Source organism: Pholcus phalangioides, unplaced genomic scaffold (assembly GCF_987345545.1).
Source record: "Pholcus phalangioides strain wild (caught in Gottingen) unplaced genomic scaffold, Ppha-v1.0 ptg000015l_1, whole genome shotgun sequence".
Taxonomy (NCBI): domain Eukaryota; kingdom Metazoa; phylum Arthropoda; class Arachnida; order Araneae; family Pholcidae; genus Pholcus; species Pholcus phalangioides.
The window spans coordinates 64,994,029-65,015,147 of NW_028301608.1; the positions used below are offsets into that span (position 1 = coordinate 64,994,029).

The 21,119-nt window shown below is 42.4% G+C and overlaps 3 protein-coding genes across 3 annotated transcripts in view; 2 read left to right on the forward strand and 1 right to left on the reverse strand.

Annotated features, from left to right (window-relative positions):
* The window catches only part of LOC149076521 (uncharacterized), a 435,406-nt gene that overhangs the window by 199,730 nt on the left and 214,557 nt on the right, over positions 1 to 21,119 (forward strand). The gene's annotated exons all lie outside the window — the stretch shown is intronic.
* LOC149076523 (uncharacterized) lies at positions 1,769 to 5,214 on the reverse strand. Its single transcript, XM_089244095.1, has 2 exons — positions 4,476 to 5,214; positions 1,769 to 3,865 (listed from the first exon to the last, which is right to left on the reverse strand). The coding sequence occupies exon 2, from the start codon at positions 3,859 to 3,861 to the stop codon at positions 2,458 to 2,460; it is 1,404 nt and encodes a 467-aa protein (XP_089100221.1). The 5' UTR covers positions 3,862 to 3,865; positions 4,476 to 5,214; the 3' UTR covers positions 1,769 to 2,457.
* Positions 5,101 to 15,792, forward strand: LOC149076524 (uncharacterized). The gene is made up of 2 exons (XM_089245364.1): positions 5,101 to 5,328; positions 12,061 to 15,792. Exons 1-2 carry the CDS (start codon positions 5,101 to 5,103, stop codon positions 15,790 to 15,792), a joined length of 3,960 nt encoding a protein of 1,319 aa, XP_089101490.1.

The window sequence follows — 21,119 nt, forward strand, 5'->3', positions numbered from 1 at the left end:
AAACTCACCAAGACGATTGTTAAAGATTGGTAAGTGTGCATAGTAACCGATTTATCACACACACATTTATCATACAGTATATATAAACTGAAGAGCCAAAAAAACTGGAACAGGCATGCGTAGTTACTGCTGCTGCAATGGCAGGTTATCGAGATTTAAGTGAGTTTGAACGTGGTGTTATAGTCGGTGCACGAGAGATGGGACATAGCATCTCCGAGGTAGCGATGAAATTTGGATTTTCACGTACGACCATTTCACGAGTGTTCCGTGAATATCGGGAATCCGGTAAAAAATTAAATCTACGACATCGCTGCTGCCGGAAAAAGATCATGCAAGAACGGGATCAACGACGACTGACGAGAATCATTAAACGTGACAGACGCAAATCGCTGCAGATTTCAATGCTGGGCCATCAACAAGTGTCAGCGTGCGAACCATTCAACGAAACATCATCGATATGGGCTTTCGGAGCCGAAGGCCCAAAGTGACTGCACGACAGAAAGCTTTACGCCTCGCCTGGGCCCTACAACACCGACATTGGACTGTTGAGGACTGGAAACACGTTGCCTGGTCTGACGAGTCTCGGTTCCAATTGCTTCGAGCTGATGGACGTGTACGGGTATGGAGACAACCTCATGAATCCATGGACCCTACATGTCAACAGGGGACTGTTCAAGCTGGTGGAGGCTCTGTGATTGTATGGGGCGTGTGCAGTTGGCGTGATATGGGACCGCTGATACGTCTAGATACGACTCTGACAGGTACGTAAGCATCCTGCCTGATCACCTGCACCCATTCATGTCCATTATGCATTCCGACGGACTTGGACAATTTCAGCAGGACAATGCGACACCCCACACGTCCAGAATTGCTACAAAGTGGCGTGGCTCCAGGAACACTCTTCTGACTTTAGACACTTCCGCTGGCCACCAAAATCCCCAGACATGAACATTATTGAACATATTTGGGATGCCTTGCAACGTGCTGTTCAGAAGAGATCTCCACCCCCTCTTACTCCTACGGATATATGGACAGCCCTGCAGGATTCATGGTGTCAATTACTTCTAGCACTACTTCAGACACTAGTCGAGTCCATGCCACGTCATGTTGCGGCACTTCTGCGGGCTCGCGGGGGCCCTACACGATATTAGGCAGGTGGATCAGTTTTTTTGGCTCTTCAGTGTATATATCTCATCACTTATGCCGGGATTACGCATGATTTTCAAATCAAGTAGCTAGAACTAGTTGGATTCGTCATTGCAAAATGAGAGGGTTTTAAAGAGGTGAGACATCTCGTAATTGCGGAAACACGAGGCATCAAGATACATTAGGCCGAGATATCAGTAGGGTGATTTTAGCGGTTTTGGTGCACAATAGGACTGCGCATTTGCTGCGCATCAAACAATAGGGCTCCCCACTTGCTGCGCATCAAACAATAGGGCTCCCCACTTGCTGCGCATCAAACAAATGGGTGCTTCGCACTTGTTGAGGCTCGCTAGATGGCGCTTCCTATGACGTCATTCCTAAATTATCGTTCTTGCCTATGACGTCATTCCCAAATTATCGTTTTTCAGGGGGGTCATTCCTAAATTAAACTTTATTTCCCAAGTGATGATTTTTTTCAGGGAACATTCCTAAATTAAACTTTTGAATTCATTTTCTGACTTAGAAAAAATTTGCTCCTAAATTAAACTTTATTTCCTGACTTGTTTTTTTTTTTTTGGAGGGATGCTCCTAAATTTTTTTTTTTCCATCCCAAGTGATGAGATTATTTCAAAGAGGGGTCATTCCTAAATTAATCTTTTCTTCCACAAATTATTGTTTTTTTACTGACTTAGTTATTTTTCTAATGATTTTTTTTTTCATTCCTAAATTAAACTTTTGAATTCATTTTCTGACTTAGAAAAAATTTGCTCCTAAATTAAACTTTATTTTCTGACTTGGTTTTTTTTTTTTTTCTCAACACCCTGGGAAATTTAAAGTTCATTACCGTTCTTTCAACTCTTTCCCAAATTATCGTTTATTTTCTGACTTCCCAAGTGATGAGATTATTTCAAAGAGGGGTCATTCCTAAATTAAACTTTATTTTCTGACTTTGTTATTTTTTGGAGGGATGCATTTTCTAACTTAATTTTTTTCTATCCCAAGATTTTCCCATAACGTCACTTCGAAGATATCACCAAAGAGAAGGATCTTTCCCAAATTATCGTTTAATTTCAGACTTTTTTTTTTTTTTTTCTAACTTGGGGATCTTTCCTACATTAAACTTTATTTTCTGATGATTTTTTCATTCCTAAATTAAACTTTATTTTCTAAACTAAACAAAGATGAATCGTTTCATTAATTTTAAAATAAAATTTTTTTCAAGTCACAAATAAACTTTTGTATGTCCAAGCTGAAAAGTAAAAATAAACCAAAGGAGCAATAAAATACAAAGTCATTTTATATGATTTTCATTTATTTCAAATAAATTTCTTCTATCTTAGATTTCAAAACATCAAAATCAATCGCATTAAAACATTTTTCCGCTACATCGTAATTTTCCGCCAGAGTTTTAGCGACTTCGCGAAAGTCAATCAGGGTTAAAGCATGATCAAAATATTTATAAAACATTAAATTATCATTCAACTGCAGACATTCATGACCCAACTGATTAGCATATCCCATGGAACACCCATGGCAGTCAACAATTTTTTCGATGCTAGCAAAAAGTTTTTCACTCACCAATTTAGCCAAAATGTCGGTGATATCCATAGAACTCGTTCCTTTAGTTTGGTTTTCGCGCACACACACTTTCAGATAGTCCAAGCAGAGCGTTTTCTGCACGAGCTCACTGATCACGGTATGAAGTGGTTTATCATCCTCGCTCCAGAAGAGTGCCTCGATTGCCTGGAAAGTCATTTTGAGGGGGTTTTCGGAGCACTTGAAAATTTTGTTGTCCCCGCGATGTAGAGTTTGAATTAGCACATCATCACCGCTGTAGTCCACGATCAGGTTCTCCGACACTAGGAAAGTTCTATCAACGCGTTGCAGCATAGTACGACGAGAGAATTCGGTTCTCAAACATTCCCACACGTACGGCGAAAGAGTCACTCCATTTTTAGCTGGGTGCATGAGTCCATCGCGTTCGAAAAATTCTCGAATATGTACGCGCACTTCACCACTGAAGATCACGACGCTGACGAAAAAGTTCTCCTTCACGTGAAAGATGTTGGGAGGCGGCGCTTCCTTATTGAATCCACTGCTGCGAGATCTCTTAGCCGATGGTGGTTGAGTGTTCGGTGATGGGCGCTTGTTACTCGAAACCATTTTCCGGAACGTCAGGCTGAGTCGGACGTCTTTTACTTTTGGGTCTTTAGGTATCGCGTGACGCCACAGCTGGTTGGTTGGAGGTAGCATCGTCAGCAGGCTGTTGTGTTCCAGGATTCGGTCCACGGATTGGTGCCCCCGTCGAGAGAACACGAGCTTTCTTTCAGCGCCCAGGGAGAGGCAAGCGATGGGGTAATCTTTGACGAGCTGTGATTCGTCATCGGAATGCGGGGAGATGCTCTTGGTTCCATCAGAGTATCGGTTGACGACAACAAAGTTGTAGTCATGGCCTGAGATGCTCTCGACCACGGCTTTCAAATCCAAGAGGAGAGGTGTCCACGGTTGGGCCTGGAGGGTCATTCCGGAAAAGGTGTAGTGTAGGCCAGCGTCACCATACCCAGCATGCTGTCTGGGCATCGGATAAGTCTTGTCGCCAAACTTGAAGACGCATTCCTCTGCTGGACGGTACACGATTTCAGATTCGAGCTGGTGTAGTATCGCAACGGAAGTATCCAGTACGTTCCGAGCGTATTCATAGCGGAGGCTTTCCATCTGTCTAAATGAAAACAACGCATACAGTCTCTCTCCGCAACTCTCAAGATGAAAAAAAAAAAATTGCGAAATATATATTTTAACAGAAGTTTTTTTTTTTTTTTAAGTTTTTTAAATTTTTATTATTATTATTATTTTACAAAATTAAATTTTTATGCATCTAACCATTCAGCGCATGCTACGACCTTGCTTCTTGCGCAATGCCCTTTTTGCAGAGGGTGAAACCCGCAAGAAGTCAAGGATTTTGGGAAGTTTAAGACTTTCACTGTCTCCAGGTTGAATCGTTGCTCTAGAAATTTTTTTTTTTGCCTGCAGTTCACATAAATGCAACTATATCTGTTATTAACAGTGGTGAGATGAATTTTCATTAAATTATAATCGAAAAGCCCTTCCCCCCATCTAATATTAAGAAGATTTCTGCTAACCCAGAGCATTTGTGGGAAATCTTCTTCGGATAGCTCCTTGCTAGAGAATGGCGGCTTGTAGAGAGAGTGATATACTCTCCCTGTGCTTAAATCAAAGCAAGCCATTTCCTTAACAACATATATCCCACTTTTAAGCAAGAATCCCTCAAAATCTAACACGCAAGAAGCCATAGAAAAAAAAAATCTTACCAAGTTGCGGAGAGAGAAGTGTATCCAAGCGAGCGAGAGAACTAAGTTAAGGAATTGTGTCTGTCCCGCAGTTTATATACTGCAGTTGCAGTTGATAAGCATAAGTATAGGAATATACTGTGAATCTCAAAGTGCACCCAGTAGCATCACTATCTCATTCACGTGAATCACTAATACAATATATTCATGTGAGCATGCATCACTGATACAGTACCAATATCTAATGATACACTATCCAATGTTACATGAATCACTGATAATGATGTGAGTAGCATCACTATCTCATTCACGTGAATCACTGATACAATATATTCATGTGAGCATGCATCACTGATACAGTACCAATATCTAACGATACACTATCCAATGTTACATAAATCACTGATAATGATATTGACGTGAGTATGCATCACTCGCGTTGCTTCGATTATTCTGCACGCGACACTGATAACTATATGAGTACTGTCTGCCCGAGTAATGACGCATAGCACACGAGACTCGTTATCGCTTCCTAACCCTTTATCTCATTAAAAGTATCATCTTCTTTGCAGATCCTCTCACTTCGTTTTTGAGTTTTGTCCAGACAGCATCAAGTTTTTTAGCTTTCGCTTCGTACGTTCGCGCAATGGCTAGTTTTATCGATTTCGGTATAAGTAAAGAAGAATTAGTTAGATTGTTGGAAAATGACGATAATTTCGTCAATGAATGTCTCAACGAGGATTTAGTTAGTGATCGCGATATAAAATTAATGATTGAGGATGAGGAGAATTTCATCCAGCAATGCCTGAAGCGTCCTGCGCCAGTAGAAGCTGGACCAAGTGGATATGCTCCGTCAGAGAAGAAGAAGAAAGAGGTTAGTTGTTTTTTTAAATTATCGCGCGTTAAATTTTATTCCAAATTAATTTTCAGGAGTAAATTTTATTTCGAGTTGAATTTATTTCATGTAAGGTATTTAAACTCATTTATTTAATGGTAGAGCTGCGAAACATCTGGGAATTTCATTACAAGTTAAATTTTATTTCGAGTTAAATTTAATTTCAAATCAAATTTATTTATATCGCGAGTTAAATTTTCATTCATCGAAAAAAAAATTATTCAGTTGTATTTCATGTCGCGAAACAATTTCTCAGGCGTAAATTTATTTCAAGTTAAATTTATTTCATGTAAGGTATTTAAACTTTATTTAATGGTAGAGCTGCGAAACATCTGGGAATTTCATGTCGCGAAACAATTTCAAAACGACACAAGAATTCAAATAGAAATTTTTTTATTCAATTGTACATCAGCAGACTCGTGAATCAATTTATACATTTGCGCATTAGTTAGATTAACAGCTTTCGTAGTAGGCGCATTTCCGTTGAAATAACGTATATCATATGTTTTATTACAATACGTGAGAAAAATATTTCCTCCCAGCGGAAGAGAGGAATTACATCTTTCATAGTTCATTTGGGTTTTATATGTGAACGTAGCAATTGATGTGAATAATACAAACAGCAGGAGTATGATTATCGTATAAATTCTCTTGTGTCTTATCACTTGGCTCTCCAAGGACCAGCAGCTAGGTAGATCGAATGACGGAACATCAGCCTTGTTTTCTTCTGTAGCCATTTTTCAAAGCTCTAACCAATTATGTTTCAAGAATGGATTTTTTATATAATCTCTCGGAGCTCCGGTTTCTTCTAGCGCTTTCAGGAAAATCTCTTGACCCACCACGGGTGATTTTCTCCGACCGAGCACACTTGATATCAACTCACGAATGTCGCTTCCTTTGACGAGCCTGCTCTTATAAACGATCGAGCCGTTAGAATTAATTTTTAATATGTTCGGATGCTTATTTATATGCGTGATAATTTTTTCTGAGTGCCCTCTTTGCGATTTCGGGACAGAAATCAGAGCTATCGGTGATTCGTCAACTTTCTTCTCTTCTTGAATTGCCGGTGGATTATTCTCGGCTACGTTGATTCTCTTGTTCAGCAGATTCTGATAGAGTTTAATTTTTATAGCTTCGGGCTCCTTGCTTCGAAGTATTTTCAACATCTCGTTGTCCAACTCAGAAAGCTGCTCTTTTGTGGTGACGTGACGCGATAACAAATTTTCTGGGATCAAAGCGTATTTTCGAGCGTATTCCATTATTTCATGAACAAAGTTGCGAGGGTTTGTATAGCGGCAGGGATTAACTGGAACAAGAAACCTCCTTTCTGAATGAGCACGCGCTTTTTCTCGTACAGCGGCGTCTTTTTGCAGGCAAGTTTGCGAAGTGTATTTTTATGTCTTTTCAGTTTATTTTTCTGTTTCGGGGATAACGGAATGACACCCTTCAAAATATTGAGCGAGCACTCGCAGACCGTCTTTAACGCCGATTTCGGTAATTTCTTCAACAAGTCTTTGCGTTTATTCCTCGGACAGGCAGAGAGTAGACGGAGTACTTGTTGCTTCTCCAATGCCATACTTTAAAATAACGATGTTTTTATTCCAACCATGTGCTATATGCTATAGCCTTCTTCAGCGCGCAGTGCTTTATCATGTTTTCGTGGAGAAAACAGGTCGCGCTCACTTCTGGCAAGTCCACAATGTTGGGGCAGAGAATCGCATCTAGATTATAAACTTTTAACCCGTACTGCTGCAGTAGCATCCGACACTTGTCGTGGCCCTTAGTATACAATACGACTTTTGATAATCGCTGCAAATGCCGCTCCAGCATTTCAAAAGGTACATCACCAGCCGACCACGATATTTCGTGTATGTTGTTGGTGACGTAGAGGCACTGGTGTCTATCTCTAGGAGATAATTCCGAAAACTTTTTGGGCGGTTTATATACATAGTGAAAATTTTCTCTCGAATGCATGAAACACCATGCCAACTCCTTGATTATGAATGTTCTATCCGACAGCTGGAAACCCTCGACCTCTATCACAGCCGTCATGTTCGAAAATGGAAAGTTTCATTTCCTGGGTTTATAGATATATTGCGTCTGCCCCGGTAACACGTTAGTGCGCAGGCGCATTTCCTCCTCCGTCTCGGGTCGTAAATCAACCATTAAATACGAATACGGTTTTTTCGTGCTATCCTCGAACACCTCGTTGAAAAATTTGATTTTATTGGGAAACAGCTGACGTCCCAGGTGGGTCACCTGACTGACATCTCTTCTATTTTTGAATAGAAACATATATTGCGCGTTCAGAGAAACGTTTCTCATTTCCCGCCCCTGGTGAAACACGTTCTGCACTATGAAAATCACGGTCAATTTTCTGTGGTGACTGTACTTTGTGAAAAGGTTTGCTAATTTTTTCTCGCCCGATAGCTCGTTCATGAGGTCATCTAAAATCACCAAGCTGTCTTCTTCCACGCTTTCGAAATTGCTTCCCTCTCGAAATTCCACGTGGTCCTCCATGTCTTCGAACAAAGTCTGATATTCGCCGTAAAACCATATAACTCGTTTCGGACGAGGCTCTCGAAACATTTCGTTTCTGTGTTTTAATAGTTCTCTGAGAAAATATGTTTTTCCCGAACCGGTGGGTCCGGCAATGAGCACGGTGCTCGGATGTGTCAGCTTGAAAGGTTCCATAGTAAATGACAAATGAATGAATTTTTTTTCTCTTTTATTTAACAGAAAAATTTTTCTTTACAAAGCTTGCAACGCGCATATCGTTTTGCATATTAAAACGCGATACAATGTTATTCATACTTTCGCCGATACATCGAGAATAGATAAAAAAAATCACGTAGTGTCCGCACACGGTTGTCTTATCTGATTGCAGCATGACGTCATTGTAGTCGACGCGTGAGTAGCGGCGTAGAAATCTGTTTATGTCCCCCTTCTTGAAGTAAGTGGGTGGGTTCCCGTAAGAGTCAAAGAAATCAGCTCTCGCTTCGTTTTCGATGTAAATAGCCAACCAATGCGTTCCGGGTTCGTTCTCTCTGTCTGTATTCACAACCAGTGCAGCGGGATACTTGATCACGTTTTCGGGTAAGTTATCGCTCGCAAAAACACCTAGGAAAGCCTTTCGGGTGTGGGGGTGTGTCGAGAGGGCTCGCTCTATCTGTTTAGTGTTCATCCCGCAAAGTCACACAAGACGCTTCTGGACTTTGTTATTTCCACCAGCGATTCGAATTCGGCGAATATGATAACCGACACGGTCTTGATCAAGGCTGAGGAGAACTTGAGTTCCACTCGCAGATTGCCCTGCTTTTGTAGGTGCACGTGTCCGCAGTCGCTCATGTCGGGTATCAGGTTGAAGGCGAAGAGGCAGTAACCGCCGGTTTCGTATTCTACTCTGCTCACGTCGCATCCCTTATCTTCACCGGGTCTACCGGTGCCTACGAAGAGCGTGTTGTAGGCTCTGATGACGTGCTTGTTCCTAAAGTCGGGTTGAAGTGGTGTATGGGGTACTGGTCTTCCATCGATAGAAACACAGACAAAGTTGACGTTGTTGTGCTTGAAGTCGAAGGGGTTCAAATTGAACGTTCCGTTGAATGCTTCCGTGTCCACCATACCAATCACCAATCTCTTGGGCATGACCCCGAGAAATACGTTATCTTGAACGAAACTCATACTCCCCATGGATATCGAATAAACCTTGCATATCACGCGGTTAATGCAATATTTGGCTGTTGTTTTCTCGAGCGCCATGGCATGCGCTACAGCCACAGCCGGGTTCATTCTTACTTTACGCATAAAAATACTCGCTTGCTCGATCACCACGTCGCAACCCTCAGCAGCTGTGATCAGAAAGAACTCGGGTTTCGAGCGAACCAGTCTCATCTTCAAGTCCACCAGAGAGAGCATCAGCTTCGGTTGATAGAATATGTCGACGTGAGGTACGCCCATCATTTCGAAAGAGTTTTCCAAGAGTTTAGCTCTTTTCTTGGCCCCCTCGTTCTTGGTTAGGTCAGACATGTGACCTGCAGTGTCCTTGTAGTAGCCCTCGGCTGTCAGGGGTCCTTTCTTTGCATCCGATCCGTAGTTAAGCAGCGTTTCCAGGTAAGCTCGATACGGATAAGTGTGTGATGAGTTTGTGAGCGTTCTTCCATTCAACGTGACGTCAATCTGAGAGAAAAGGGTATGCAAGAAATTATTCGCCGTCGAGACCGCTTCGGCGGTTTCTGGTTTTGTCACCTTTACTCTGACATACAGCTGAGTGGCGGAAAGGTCTACGTATTCTTCCGCACTTCCGGCCACGTGAAATTCGATGGGGGCCCCCGAATCGCGCACTTGAGATATCGGATGGTACTGGACCCATTCGGCTGATTCTATAGAGGTTTCCGTGGGCGGCACCGTGAACAGGTCGGCTTCGCTTTTCAAACACTCATGAGAATTTTCGTGGATTAAAAAAACCATCGCTGAATATATCGGGTGTCGACAGCTTTCTAGCTTTCTTCTTACTGACGGTTTTCTTGACGAGTCTCTTCCTTTTATTCTTTCCTCCGAGCATGGACTTGATTTTATTGGCCCCCTTATCCGTGAGGGACCTTCCGGCTTCCTTGGCACGATCGCGAGCTGCGATCTTTGCGTCTTTTCCTTGAACTATGTCGTTGGCGAAATCCACACCAGAGCGCAACAGTTGAGAACCGACTGCCTTGGCACCGCGTTTCAACAGGGGCACGGCCGATCTGAAGAGAGAGCTGAATATAGATCCGAGACCATACCCCCTCTGCAGGGCGCTACCCTGATAATATCCGAGTCCGTTTCCAGCCTGAGCGAGATAATAATCGTTGATGCTGTGTGCACAGCTCCGGTACGGTTTATAATGCATGTCGCAGTCTAAAGTGTAGTTTCACTATCACCTTTCCACGTTGAAATGTGAAAAACTTGCCCATGTGCGTCCTTAAATACATGTGAACGATGTCGAAACTCTTTCTGGCCAGCGGCACGTAATGGGCGCGTTCGAAAGACACGCTGACGATATCCCCGTCCTGACCGCTAGTTTTCACGATTCTCAGTAGCGGGGCGTAGGTGTTACCCACGACCTGAGGTTCGACCAGGTTGCAGTACACGTACAAGAGATGAAAGTCTAATTTAGGATCGGCTGTGAAAGGACCCTCGACTATGGTCGGACCCTCTATCAGGCCGGGTTCGAAACCCAGGTTTTCGGCTATACCGTGTCTGAGACTGAGCTTGGTGTCTTTCTTGAGGTTCACCTTAACTTTTTTCGTGATTTTATTGTACGTCACACCAATCTTGTCTTGAAAATTTTGAGTGGATATGGCTTTGATCAGTTCGGGGGTCGTCTCGTAGAAACCCGGGGCTATGCGACCGGTCTTCATTATCTTGTTTCCGACATCGAATTCGAAAGTGTTTGTCTCTTGAGTGATGTTGTGGAATGAATGGGGATAAATTATCTCCGACAGTGCGACTTCCATCTCGGATTCGAATTCCAGGGTGTTTGGAAGTTTAACCACGAAACTCGAGAGCGTGTTGTCGGGAAAAAAGTCTCTGGAAGCATCGCTGGGTAGAGTGAGATAGAAAGAAGCCATCTCTGAAATGACAGATGCGCGCACTGTTTCCGGGTTTTTATAGGACCACCCACGCGTTGAATTTTTTCGGATACCCCCGAAATTTCACGAGGTATTGAATAATTCCTTTTCTTCTCCTCTTCTTTAAAACTTTTTCAATCGGAAATTTTTCTCCCATCTTTACACCTACCATCTCTTCAGCGTAGAATGTGCCCTTGATTTCTTCCCCCATCAGGTCCTCGAGCTTGTAAACGGGAATTTCCCTTTTCACGCACTCGGTCACCACGAATATCTCTTCGGTGAAATTAGAATCGTACCCCCTCTCGAAGGTGTGTTTTGATCTTGTGATGCGCACGTGATCACCCACTTTAAACTTGCAATCTTGTTTCTTGGGTGTATCCCCATAGAGATTGTTCCACACCTCCGGCTCGTTTCCGGGGTTCACGTCCACGGGCCTCATTTTTATAGACCTGTGATACCTGTGATTGTAACTCCACACGAGGTCTTCGATCATGTCGATGTAGCGATACGTGTTCTTGGCAGTGAAGTACTTGTACATCCAGTTTCTGAGAGACCTGTTCCATCTTTCCACCACGCTGGCCTTTATCTGTTCGTTCTCCGTAGTGAAAAACTTTACACCTTGACGCTTGAGGTAGCGCTGGACTGGTGACGCTATAAATTCGCGCCCCTTATCGCTCTGTAGCGCCACTGGTTGACGTTGTTGAAAGATGCTTTCTAAAGCTTTGGCCACGCTGTCACCGGTTTTCCTTTTGAGAGGCACGACGAAACCGTACTTGGAAAAGACGTCGATGCACGTTAAAAGATAGTTGTAACCATCGTTGTGAATTGCTAGATTACGCATGTCCACCAAGTCGATTTGAAATTGACTGTTTAGACCGGCCACTATTGTTTTGTTGCGGGGAAACACTTTTTTAATGGATCTGTGTAACGTGTACGCTCTCTCGCCAGCCAACCAATCTCTGATTTCTTTTTTCTTTGATGACTTGAGCACGCGCTTGAGGGCGGATACGCCACCGAAACTAGCGGGAAGACGTGGGTTTCTATACCTCTCATCCATTGCTTGTGTTAGACTTACGTGTCCTACATTCCCTTTTTATTTGTTTTTCAGGAGCGACACCTATGCGAGACGTGCGGCAAGGAGTTTTCCTTGCGTAGGAATCTGAATCAGCACAGGCTAACGCATGGCGAGCGTCGCCACAAGTGTTTGGTGTGCGATGCAGCGTTTCACCGCAAGAGCGATTTGATGCGCCACCAGCGTGCCATGGGGCATGGTGCGCCACCCCAGCATGGTGTGCCCCCACAGTGGGCACAAGGAGCACCACCACAGAGGCCATCACCGAGCCATCACCGAGCAGGACCACCCCAGCATGATGCGTCCCCACAGTGGGCGCAAGGAGGAGCACCACCACAGCGGCCATCACCGAGCCATGGGGCACAGCAGCAGCTTGGAGCACCCCAAGGAGGAGGGCAAGTCAGGCGCGCACTCGACATGTTGTCGACGCACGAATTGATCCCCACCCCAGACACCGAAATGGATATGACCACCTTCCTCGACAGCGTGAGAGAGGAGTTGACGCGGCTGTTGAGGGAGGACATGACCACCCACAGGTCCCTTAAATGGAACATCGTCGCGACTGCTGTTTTTTCCAGGAAAGGAAGTGACGGCGAGGACGAGTTCTGCAACGGGTATCTTCGAAGTAAAATGCTCACCACTTTAACCGCCGACCAGATAGAAGAGCACCTACAAATAGCCTTCGTAAAGGTAAAGCAGGCGACAGAGGATTTTGAAGGCAGCGGAAGTGGTTGGGTGCTCGAGCGCGTGCTCTTGCTTGAGCTAAACACGGCGCAATACCAACCACTAGCGGCCGCCACTTATATTCCGCTGCCAAAGGGGGTAGCCAGCAGAAGAGCAGTGGTAAATGTAAAGAACGATGATGAGAAATGCTTTCTCTGGTGTGTGTTGGCTGCCCTACACCCGGTGAAGCAAAACCCCGAAAGGGTGTTCAACTATATTCAGTATGAGAATGAATTGAATACCAGTGAATTAGTATACCCGGTGACACTTAAACAAATCCCACGGTTCGAAGCTGCGAATTCAGTGCGCATTAACGTCTTTGGGTTGGAGGGGGGAGAAGTCTTTCCTCTCAGGATTAGTGAGGTGGTGTCTGGTACACCAATCAACCTCTTGTTCATCAGCAACGAGACAACGTCGCACTACTGCCTCATCCAAAACATGTCTCGTTTGCTTTCCTACACGACCAAGTATGAAGGTGCATCCCACTTTTGCAATTATTGCTTGCAACGCTTCTCCTCCCTCGAGCAGCTGAATGCGCACGAACCACTTTGCCAGACACACGGTCTGCAACGAGTGACGTATCCCGGTGTAGACGACAACGTGATGTTCTTCAAGAACAACCATTACCAGCTGCACGTTCCATACGTCATATATGCGGACTTTGAGGCGATCTTGGAGAAGGTGGACAGCTGTAAGCCGAACCCGTCTCTCTCTAGCACAACCCAGAAGAGCCTTCACCGCCCCTGTGGATTCGCGTATACGGTCGTGGGGCCCGATGGTGTATACGTGAAAGAGCCCACAGTGTACAGGGGTGAAGATTGCGTGGACGTCTTCTTCCGGTGTCTCGTCGAAGAAGAACGAGTGGTTATGGGCAAGCTCGACAACCCGGTGCCTCTGCAGATGACAGCTGAAGATGAAGAGAGATTCGGGAATGCGACCACTTGTATGGTGTGCGACCGCCCACTCGGTGACGACAGGGTTCGTGACCACTGTCACATCACCGGTGGTTTTAGAGCGGCGCTGCATCAGAAGTGCAATCTCCAGCTCAGGTTAAGACGTCACATCCCGGTTATATTTCACAATTTACAAAACTACGACGCTCATTTCCTGATGCAAGGACTTTCCCGGTACCCCGATCGCAGGATCCAGGTGATCGGGAGGAATATGGAGAAATTTATCTCCTTTTCTCTCGGTCGCCTGCGATTCCTGGATTCCAACCAGTTCTTGGCGGCGTCGTTGGATTCGCTCGTGCAAGCGATGAACCCCGGTGACTTCAACAACATGAAGAAATGTTTTGGAGCTACGAGTCATCTTCTTCAACGTAAAGGATGTTATCCGTACGAGTACGTTGACTCGTTTGAGAAGTTCGAAGATCCGGTGCTGCCCCCACGAGAGGCCTTTTACACCTCTCTGGGGGATCAACATATAACCAGTGACGAGTATACATATGCGCATACCGTTTGGAGAGAATTCCGGTGTTCCAACCTCGGTGATTACCACAACCTCTACGTGAAGACTGACGTGCTGCTTCTCGGGGATGTGTTCGAGAGTTTTAGAAAACTCTGCGAAGAAAACTACAAGATCGACCCGGTGCATACGTTCACATCCCCGGGATTGGCCTGGAACGCATGTCTGCGAATGACCGGTGTCAAGCTCGAATTGATCAACGATCCGGACATGCATCTCTTCATGGAGAAAGGTATCCGAGGTGGGGTCTCAGTGATCTCCAAGCGGTATGCGCGAGCCAACAACCCGTTAATACCCGGTTATAACCCCAGTGAACCTACATCATATATCATGTACTATGATGTGAATAATTTATATGGAAAGTGTATGATGGAGCCCCTCCCGGTGAGAGACTTCAGATGGTTGTCCCCCAGTGAACTTGAGAGCATCGATTTTCTCAACATCGATGACAACGCCGTCAAGGGGTATATTTTAGAAGTGGACATGGAATACCCGGTGAAGTTGCACGACGAGCACAATTGTTTCCCCTTGGCGGCAGAAAACATTGAAATTACTGGTGACATGCTCTCTCCATTCATCAGAAGACCCGGTGATAAACCATCCAAAAAGCTCTCACCAAATCTGATGAACAAAACTTCCTATGTGATCCATTACCGGTGCCTGAAGTTATACACGTCGCTGGGAATGAAGCTGACGGGTGTTCGGCGTGCAGTCGAATTCACACAAGAGCCTTGGATACGCCCGTACATAGCGTTCAACACCGAAAAGAGGAAGCAAGCCCGGTGCGAATTCGAAAAGGACTTCTATAAGCTCCTCAACAACGCTGTGTACGGGAAATCGCTAGAAAATTTGAGGAAGCACGTCGACATCCGTCTCGCCAACAATCAGAAGAGCTTGAGGAAGCTAATATCATCCCCGGCATTCGAATGCTTCAGGATAATCACCGGTGAGTTAGCCGTCATCAAGATGTTGAAGACGAAAATCCATCTGGACAGGCCCATATATACCGGTGTCACGATTTTGGACCTGTCCAAACACTTGATGGCGGACTTCCATTATAATTTTATGAAGAAAAAGTACGGACCCGGTGTGGAAGTTTTGTTCACAGATACAGATTCATTCCTCTACGAGATAAAAACCGGTGACATTTACAAAGACATGAGGGAGGAGCTACACAGGTTCGACACGTCAAACTATCCCGGTGATCATCCTCTGTTTAGCCTGCACAACAAAAAAGTGGTGGGCGTCATGAAGGACGAGAACGGCGGCGAACCCGTTGTGGAATTCGTCGGATTAAGATCAAAAATGTACAGCATGGTCACAGCAGTCGCGGAGAAGAAGACCGCCAAAGGGGTCGTTCGTGCGGTCGTCAAAAAGCATCTCAAACATCAAGACTACCTGACTTGCCTCCGCAACAACTCCTCGATCAAAAACACCATGCTAAAAATCTCCTCCAGTAACCACAAACTTCAAACGGTCGCCCTCCGCAAAACGTCGCTGTGCCCTCGCGACGATAAACGCTATATTCTCGGTGATGGCATTAAAACATATGCGTATGGCCACTATGCCATTCGATGAACAGTGCTACATGGACACTGATGTACATATTTTTTCCCATTTATTTTAACATATTTTTCCATTTATTTTGTATATATTTTTTTCCATTTATTTTGTATATATTTTTTTCCATTTATTTTGTATATATATTTTTTCCATTTATTCTTGTATATATATTTTTTCTCATTTATTTTGTGTATCATTAAAATTTAATTTTCTTTATCATCAATGCTTCTGTCATTAATTGAGTTACGTGTGATTTTTTTTTTTTCAGCTTGAGTATGATGAAAAGTCAATAACATTTCTTTTTGAGGGAATTTTATTTTACAGCTTGATATGTGAAAAAAAAAGTTTAATTTAGGAATGAAAAAAAAAAATCATTAGAAAAATAACTAAGTCAGTAAAAAAACAATAATTTGTGGAAGAAAAGATTAATTTAGGAATGACCCCTCTTTGAAATAATCTCATCACTTGGGATGGAAAAAAAAAATTTAGGAGCATCCCTCCAAAAAAAAAAAACAAGTCAGGAAATAAAGTTTAATTTAGGAGCAAATTTTTTCTAAGTCAGAAAATGAATTCAAAAGTTTAATTTAGGAATGTTCCCTGAAAAAAATCATCACTTGGGAAATAAAGTTTAATTTAGGAATGACCCCCCTGAAAAACGATAATTTGGGAATGACGTCATAGGCAAGAACGATAATTTAGGAATGACGTCATAGGAAGCGCCATCTAGCGAGCCTCAACAAGTGCGAAGCACCCATTTGTTTGATGCGCAGCAAGTGGGGAGCCCTATTGTTTGATGCGCAGCAAGTGGGGAGCCCTATTGTTTGATGCGCAGCAAATGCGCAGTCCTATTGTGCACCAAAACCGCTAAAATCACCCTACTGATATCATTGTAAATGCCACCATAAGGGTCAAGCCATAAGATTTTCCTTATTGCCACGATGAATACGAGCTTTATTCATGCTGAAGGCAATCGAATAATGGTTCTGAGTATACGATTTCCGTTTTTGGCTATGCAATGTAACCTGACCATATCTAGCAATTCCTAACTTTGCCTCAAAACCATACTTCACCGTTTTATATACAGTATATGCGTGCGGATCCAGAGGTATATGTCAGTTAGTAAAGTTTAAGCTGGTAAACTTAGTAAGTCGAGACAATAAAACGACGTATGTTCGAATATTAAGCATACGTCCTGTACTTTATGGTACAATCCCATTAATATTTGCTCCCAGTTTCTTAAGGAATGCTGGGGTTGATCGCCCCTTTTCTGGGCCCACACCCGAACTCATCCAATCTGATCAAATCTTTTAAGATCTAGCTAGTGTTTTCTGTTCGGTTAGAAACTTACAACAAAGCCAAAACAAATGCAATGGTAGCCAGAATGTAGCACCTCCTCACGAAACAACAGAACCATGAAAAGAAGGAGAAGAGAAGAAAAAGAATGTGAAAGGTGAATGCAAGTGAGAAAAGAATAAATCCGAAAAAAATAAAAAACCACAGTAGTAAGAAAAACCAAAAGAAAACCAACATATAGAGAGACTGGCTTCTCTTTCTTTTTAAGTTATTCCTCGCACGTGAAGAAGTTGTTCCTCTTCCTTGGGATGCATCTTGAAACTTGCCACCATCTTGCCACCAGGAATTTCCCACCTTCCTTACAAGAAAACATCTCGCAAAGCCTTCTTCTCCTATGTGTTGTGTGTGTTTTCTTTATTCTTTTCTGACTGAGATGGTGGAGATGGATATATTGCGGATGGGTAAAGTAGGCGGAGTCCTCCTGTCGGTGCTGGCAGTCAGAAGGTCATGGGACTAGAATACAGAATGACTATGTTTTCTGGCAGCTATCACTGTGTCTATTTTTTTTTATATTTTTCTATTTATTTTTCATCTGGTTTTTCTCTACCTTTTTTTTTTTATTCTCTGCTTTTTTTTTCTTTCCGACTGTTTATGTCGTCATTTTGTTCTCCGGAGGGATGAGACGTGGTCGTTACACGACAGTTGATTTCGCCCCGTGAATTTAGCATCTTCTTTTCTCTTCATCCTTGGTTGACTTTGGAACCCACTCGCTCTCTCTCTCTCTCTTGGGAAGTTTCGTACTTGATGTTTCATTCTTGGGCATTGATGTTTGTTTGTTTGTTTGTTTGTTTGTTCGTTTTGTATGGTGTGTGATCACACGACCAAGTCGGATGTCAGGATGACAGGCAGGAAATGTCGAGAGGAAAGAAATTGTGTTTTTCTAGACTGACGGTTTTAAGCCAGTCGGAAGTCTAATGCTTCCTACAATCGGAATTTATTTTTTTGAAGTCTTATAATATGGGGGTTTTATTTTTCGTTTCTTGTCTCCGTGAGAGTTGAATAAAAAATATGAAATAAATGATTTTCTGTCTGAATAACGCATTCTAGATCGGATCAACGGAAGTTCTATCAATGGAAGCCGGTATTAGCCAGAACATTGCCACTGGACTTATCCCGTTACCGAGATCTCTTCCAGCCCAGCTTCGTGGAGCCGGTATTAGCCTAAACAAATGACTACAACAAGTCCGATCGCGTACAAGTTTCACTGAGGCATGCCGGTTATGTACATATGTTTAATTGGTGATTTGAAAATACAGATATCCCATAAATTCGTGAATAGTTTAAAAAATTCATAAAATTGAAGGAATTCAGATATTAGAATGCGGTTTGCGAAAAAAAGTTATTCTCACGAAGGGGTGGCGGTGGTGGTAGTGTTGTTGTTTTTGTTGTGTGTGTGTGTTTTTTGCTCAGAAATAACTAGTTCACATTTTCGACGGTAGAGAGCGCTGCACAAAATAAAATCAACGGTGATTGACCCTGAACTTTCAACCTTTCTACCTTCTCTTCTGTGTCCAAAACGTTTGCAGAGCTTCCGCCAATGATTCGTGGCTCAGTAAAAGCAACTTCACAAATAGTTCTTTATCCACTAATGTCAATGTCGCAATGAAAACCTTATTTAAGTCCCAATAATAGGAAAATTCAGGAATGAGCTGTTAATCGTATGCCCTGCATTTTATATGACTCTCATTTGCATATTTCGAGTTATTTAATTATGTGCAGCTCCCTCTATCGACAAAAGTTTAATAATTTTTTTCCTGTGTGAGAATAACTTTTTCAAACCTCGTTTAAATATACAAATTCCTTCAATTTTTATGAAGTATAAAATTATTTACGAATTTATGGGACATGCTTGTGTAACGGCGTAATTCCCCTCTCATACTTATCAGGGCTCGTATAGATTTTGATATATCTATCTATCAATACTATAGATTTTGATTAAAAATAATGAAACCCAATGGTCCAAAATATTTGTACTTTGGCGACTTTTCCAAAACTTCGTGAACTTTTTCCATATTGAAAGAGAGTGAAACACAGAGTTTCTCGATTTTGATTCACTCATGACCCCCTACTTTCGCACTATATATTTTTTCTCATATCCCACCCACGTCTTATCTAGAGCCTTTCCGTCATCCAGGAGCGAGACCCATTCTAGGAATGAATTTATTTTTTCCGAGAACATGTAGTGAACACATTCAGTCTTCTCACTTTTGGACTAAAGTTCAGTGAGCCTCCTTCTTGTCTTCGTTCTATGCAAGGCCGTCACTACATCATAGGCCCTCTTAAAACGTTACGCTCAGGGAAATGGGGTTGCGTATTTATCTGCAAGTAACAGCTTACATAATTACAGAATTACTCGCGAAAACCATAGCATCAGATTTCATCATGAGACCCACGCCCCAGGTTCACTTCCAGTTGGGCCCATGAGTCAAAATGGTGTTCTACGGACAGTACGGATGGATCCTAAGAGAAGTCATACTTTTTCCTATCATGTTTTATGTAAACGCTTCACATCTGAATTTGCTTTCACAGCTCACTCATAGCCTCTCATTTGAATATCCCAGGACAACAAATACAAATACAACGCCACAACAGGCAAAATGCCCAACGAGGTAGCTGAGAATAAAGATGCCCATAATAAATATGGATGTCATGTATTTCAAAAATACAGCAACCGAATTTAAAATGCAAAACAAAGAAACAAAGGAACTCTAGTTTAGTAATCACATAATACAGAAATTTTACATGACAATTTTTCAGTTCTCAAGCTGACCTCGAGTCTTGAATTCGTAAAGGCATTTTATTCCCCAATTTACATACCGGGATTCTATTTTTATTTGTTTATCTGTGATCGACAGACTCTTGTTTTTCACACTTGCTTGGATCGTCCCCTATTAACCGAGAACTTCTTTATCCGGTTTGAACCCGTTACACCAGATCAAACGAGGTTCTACCAGTTTTTAGCCCTTACAAAATGGCATGCTAATCGTATTTTCAGTGTCATTAAAATACGATTCATGACACTGAATCATACAGTTCATTCTGACTTTTCGTCAGAAATGAACTCTCCATTATTATTTATAACTCAGCGCATATAATTCATAAATACAAGAATTCGATTGAACACTCAGATAGTTGATCATCTAAAAATATTTAAAATCAGTAATTGGCAGTGAAATTGCAATAAATATAAAAAACGCACACTGTACTATGAAAACGAATCAGTTAAAGTAGAGCGAAGCCTTCAACTGGATGGAATTCTGGAAACAATTAGAATTTAGCATGAGTTCTTATCACAATTAGGAAAATAAATGGAGTAGTTTTATTTTGGAAATCCCAGCATATTTTCTTATTTTTAAGGATTTCTGTCGATGGTTATCAAATGGAACTAATTCCTAATAGAATAATAATTTGATTACAAAAATAAAGATATTGACGATGTTCTACTTAGCATTTTTTTAGGAAAAGTCTAACAAAATGCACTTGAATGCAATTTTTTTTTTTTTTTTTTTTTTTGCTGTATAAATTTAAAAAAAAATGTCCTGAACTTTGCCCTTTAGTGAAATTCATTATTCTATGCATTCAGTATGAACAAATAAGTAAAGGTGGAAGGAGGAGGATTAGAGCCCACTGGCTTTATACAAGTTTGCACCTATGAGAGAGAGAAATCGACAGCAATGTCTGTTGATAGTAATTTGTGTTAATAGTAATTTTTGGAGAACAAAAGTTTCATAAATAATGTCGATCTCCGGAACCTTGAGCTAGACTTCAGTGCGCTTCGATGATGTAAAGGTTCTATGCAAGTCGGTCTCAAAAATAACATGACCTCTCCTTGGGATAAATTGGCGTTCTTGGGCTTCGTGTTATGCTGGAAGCAATAGCTTACATATTTGCAAGTTTGCTCTCGAAAATCATAGCACTAGATCTGTTCATTTAAGTTCTGAATATGCTCAAAAAGTGTTTTTTTAACGTTTTCCTCCAATACACTAATT

Excerpts from the sequence above, each read along its gene's own strand:
- LOC149076523 (XM_089244095.1), bottom strand. The coding sequence starts at position 3,861 with ATGGAAAGCCTCCGCTATGAATACGCTCGGAACGTACTGGATACTTCC.
- LOC149076524 (XM_089245364.1), top strand. The coding sequence starts at position 5,101 with ATGGCTAGTTTTATCGATTTCGGTATAAGTAAAGAAGAATTAGTTAGA. Across the intron at positions 5,329-12,060 it reads CAGAGAAGAAGAAGAAAGAG|GAGCGACACCTATGCGAGAC; the intron begins GTTAGTTGTTTT and ends TTTGTTTTTCAG.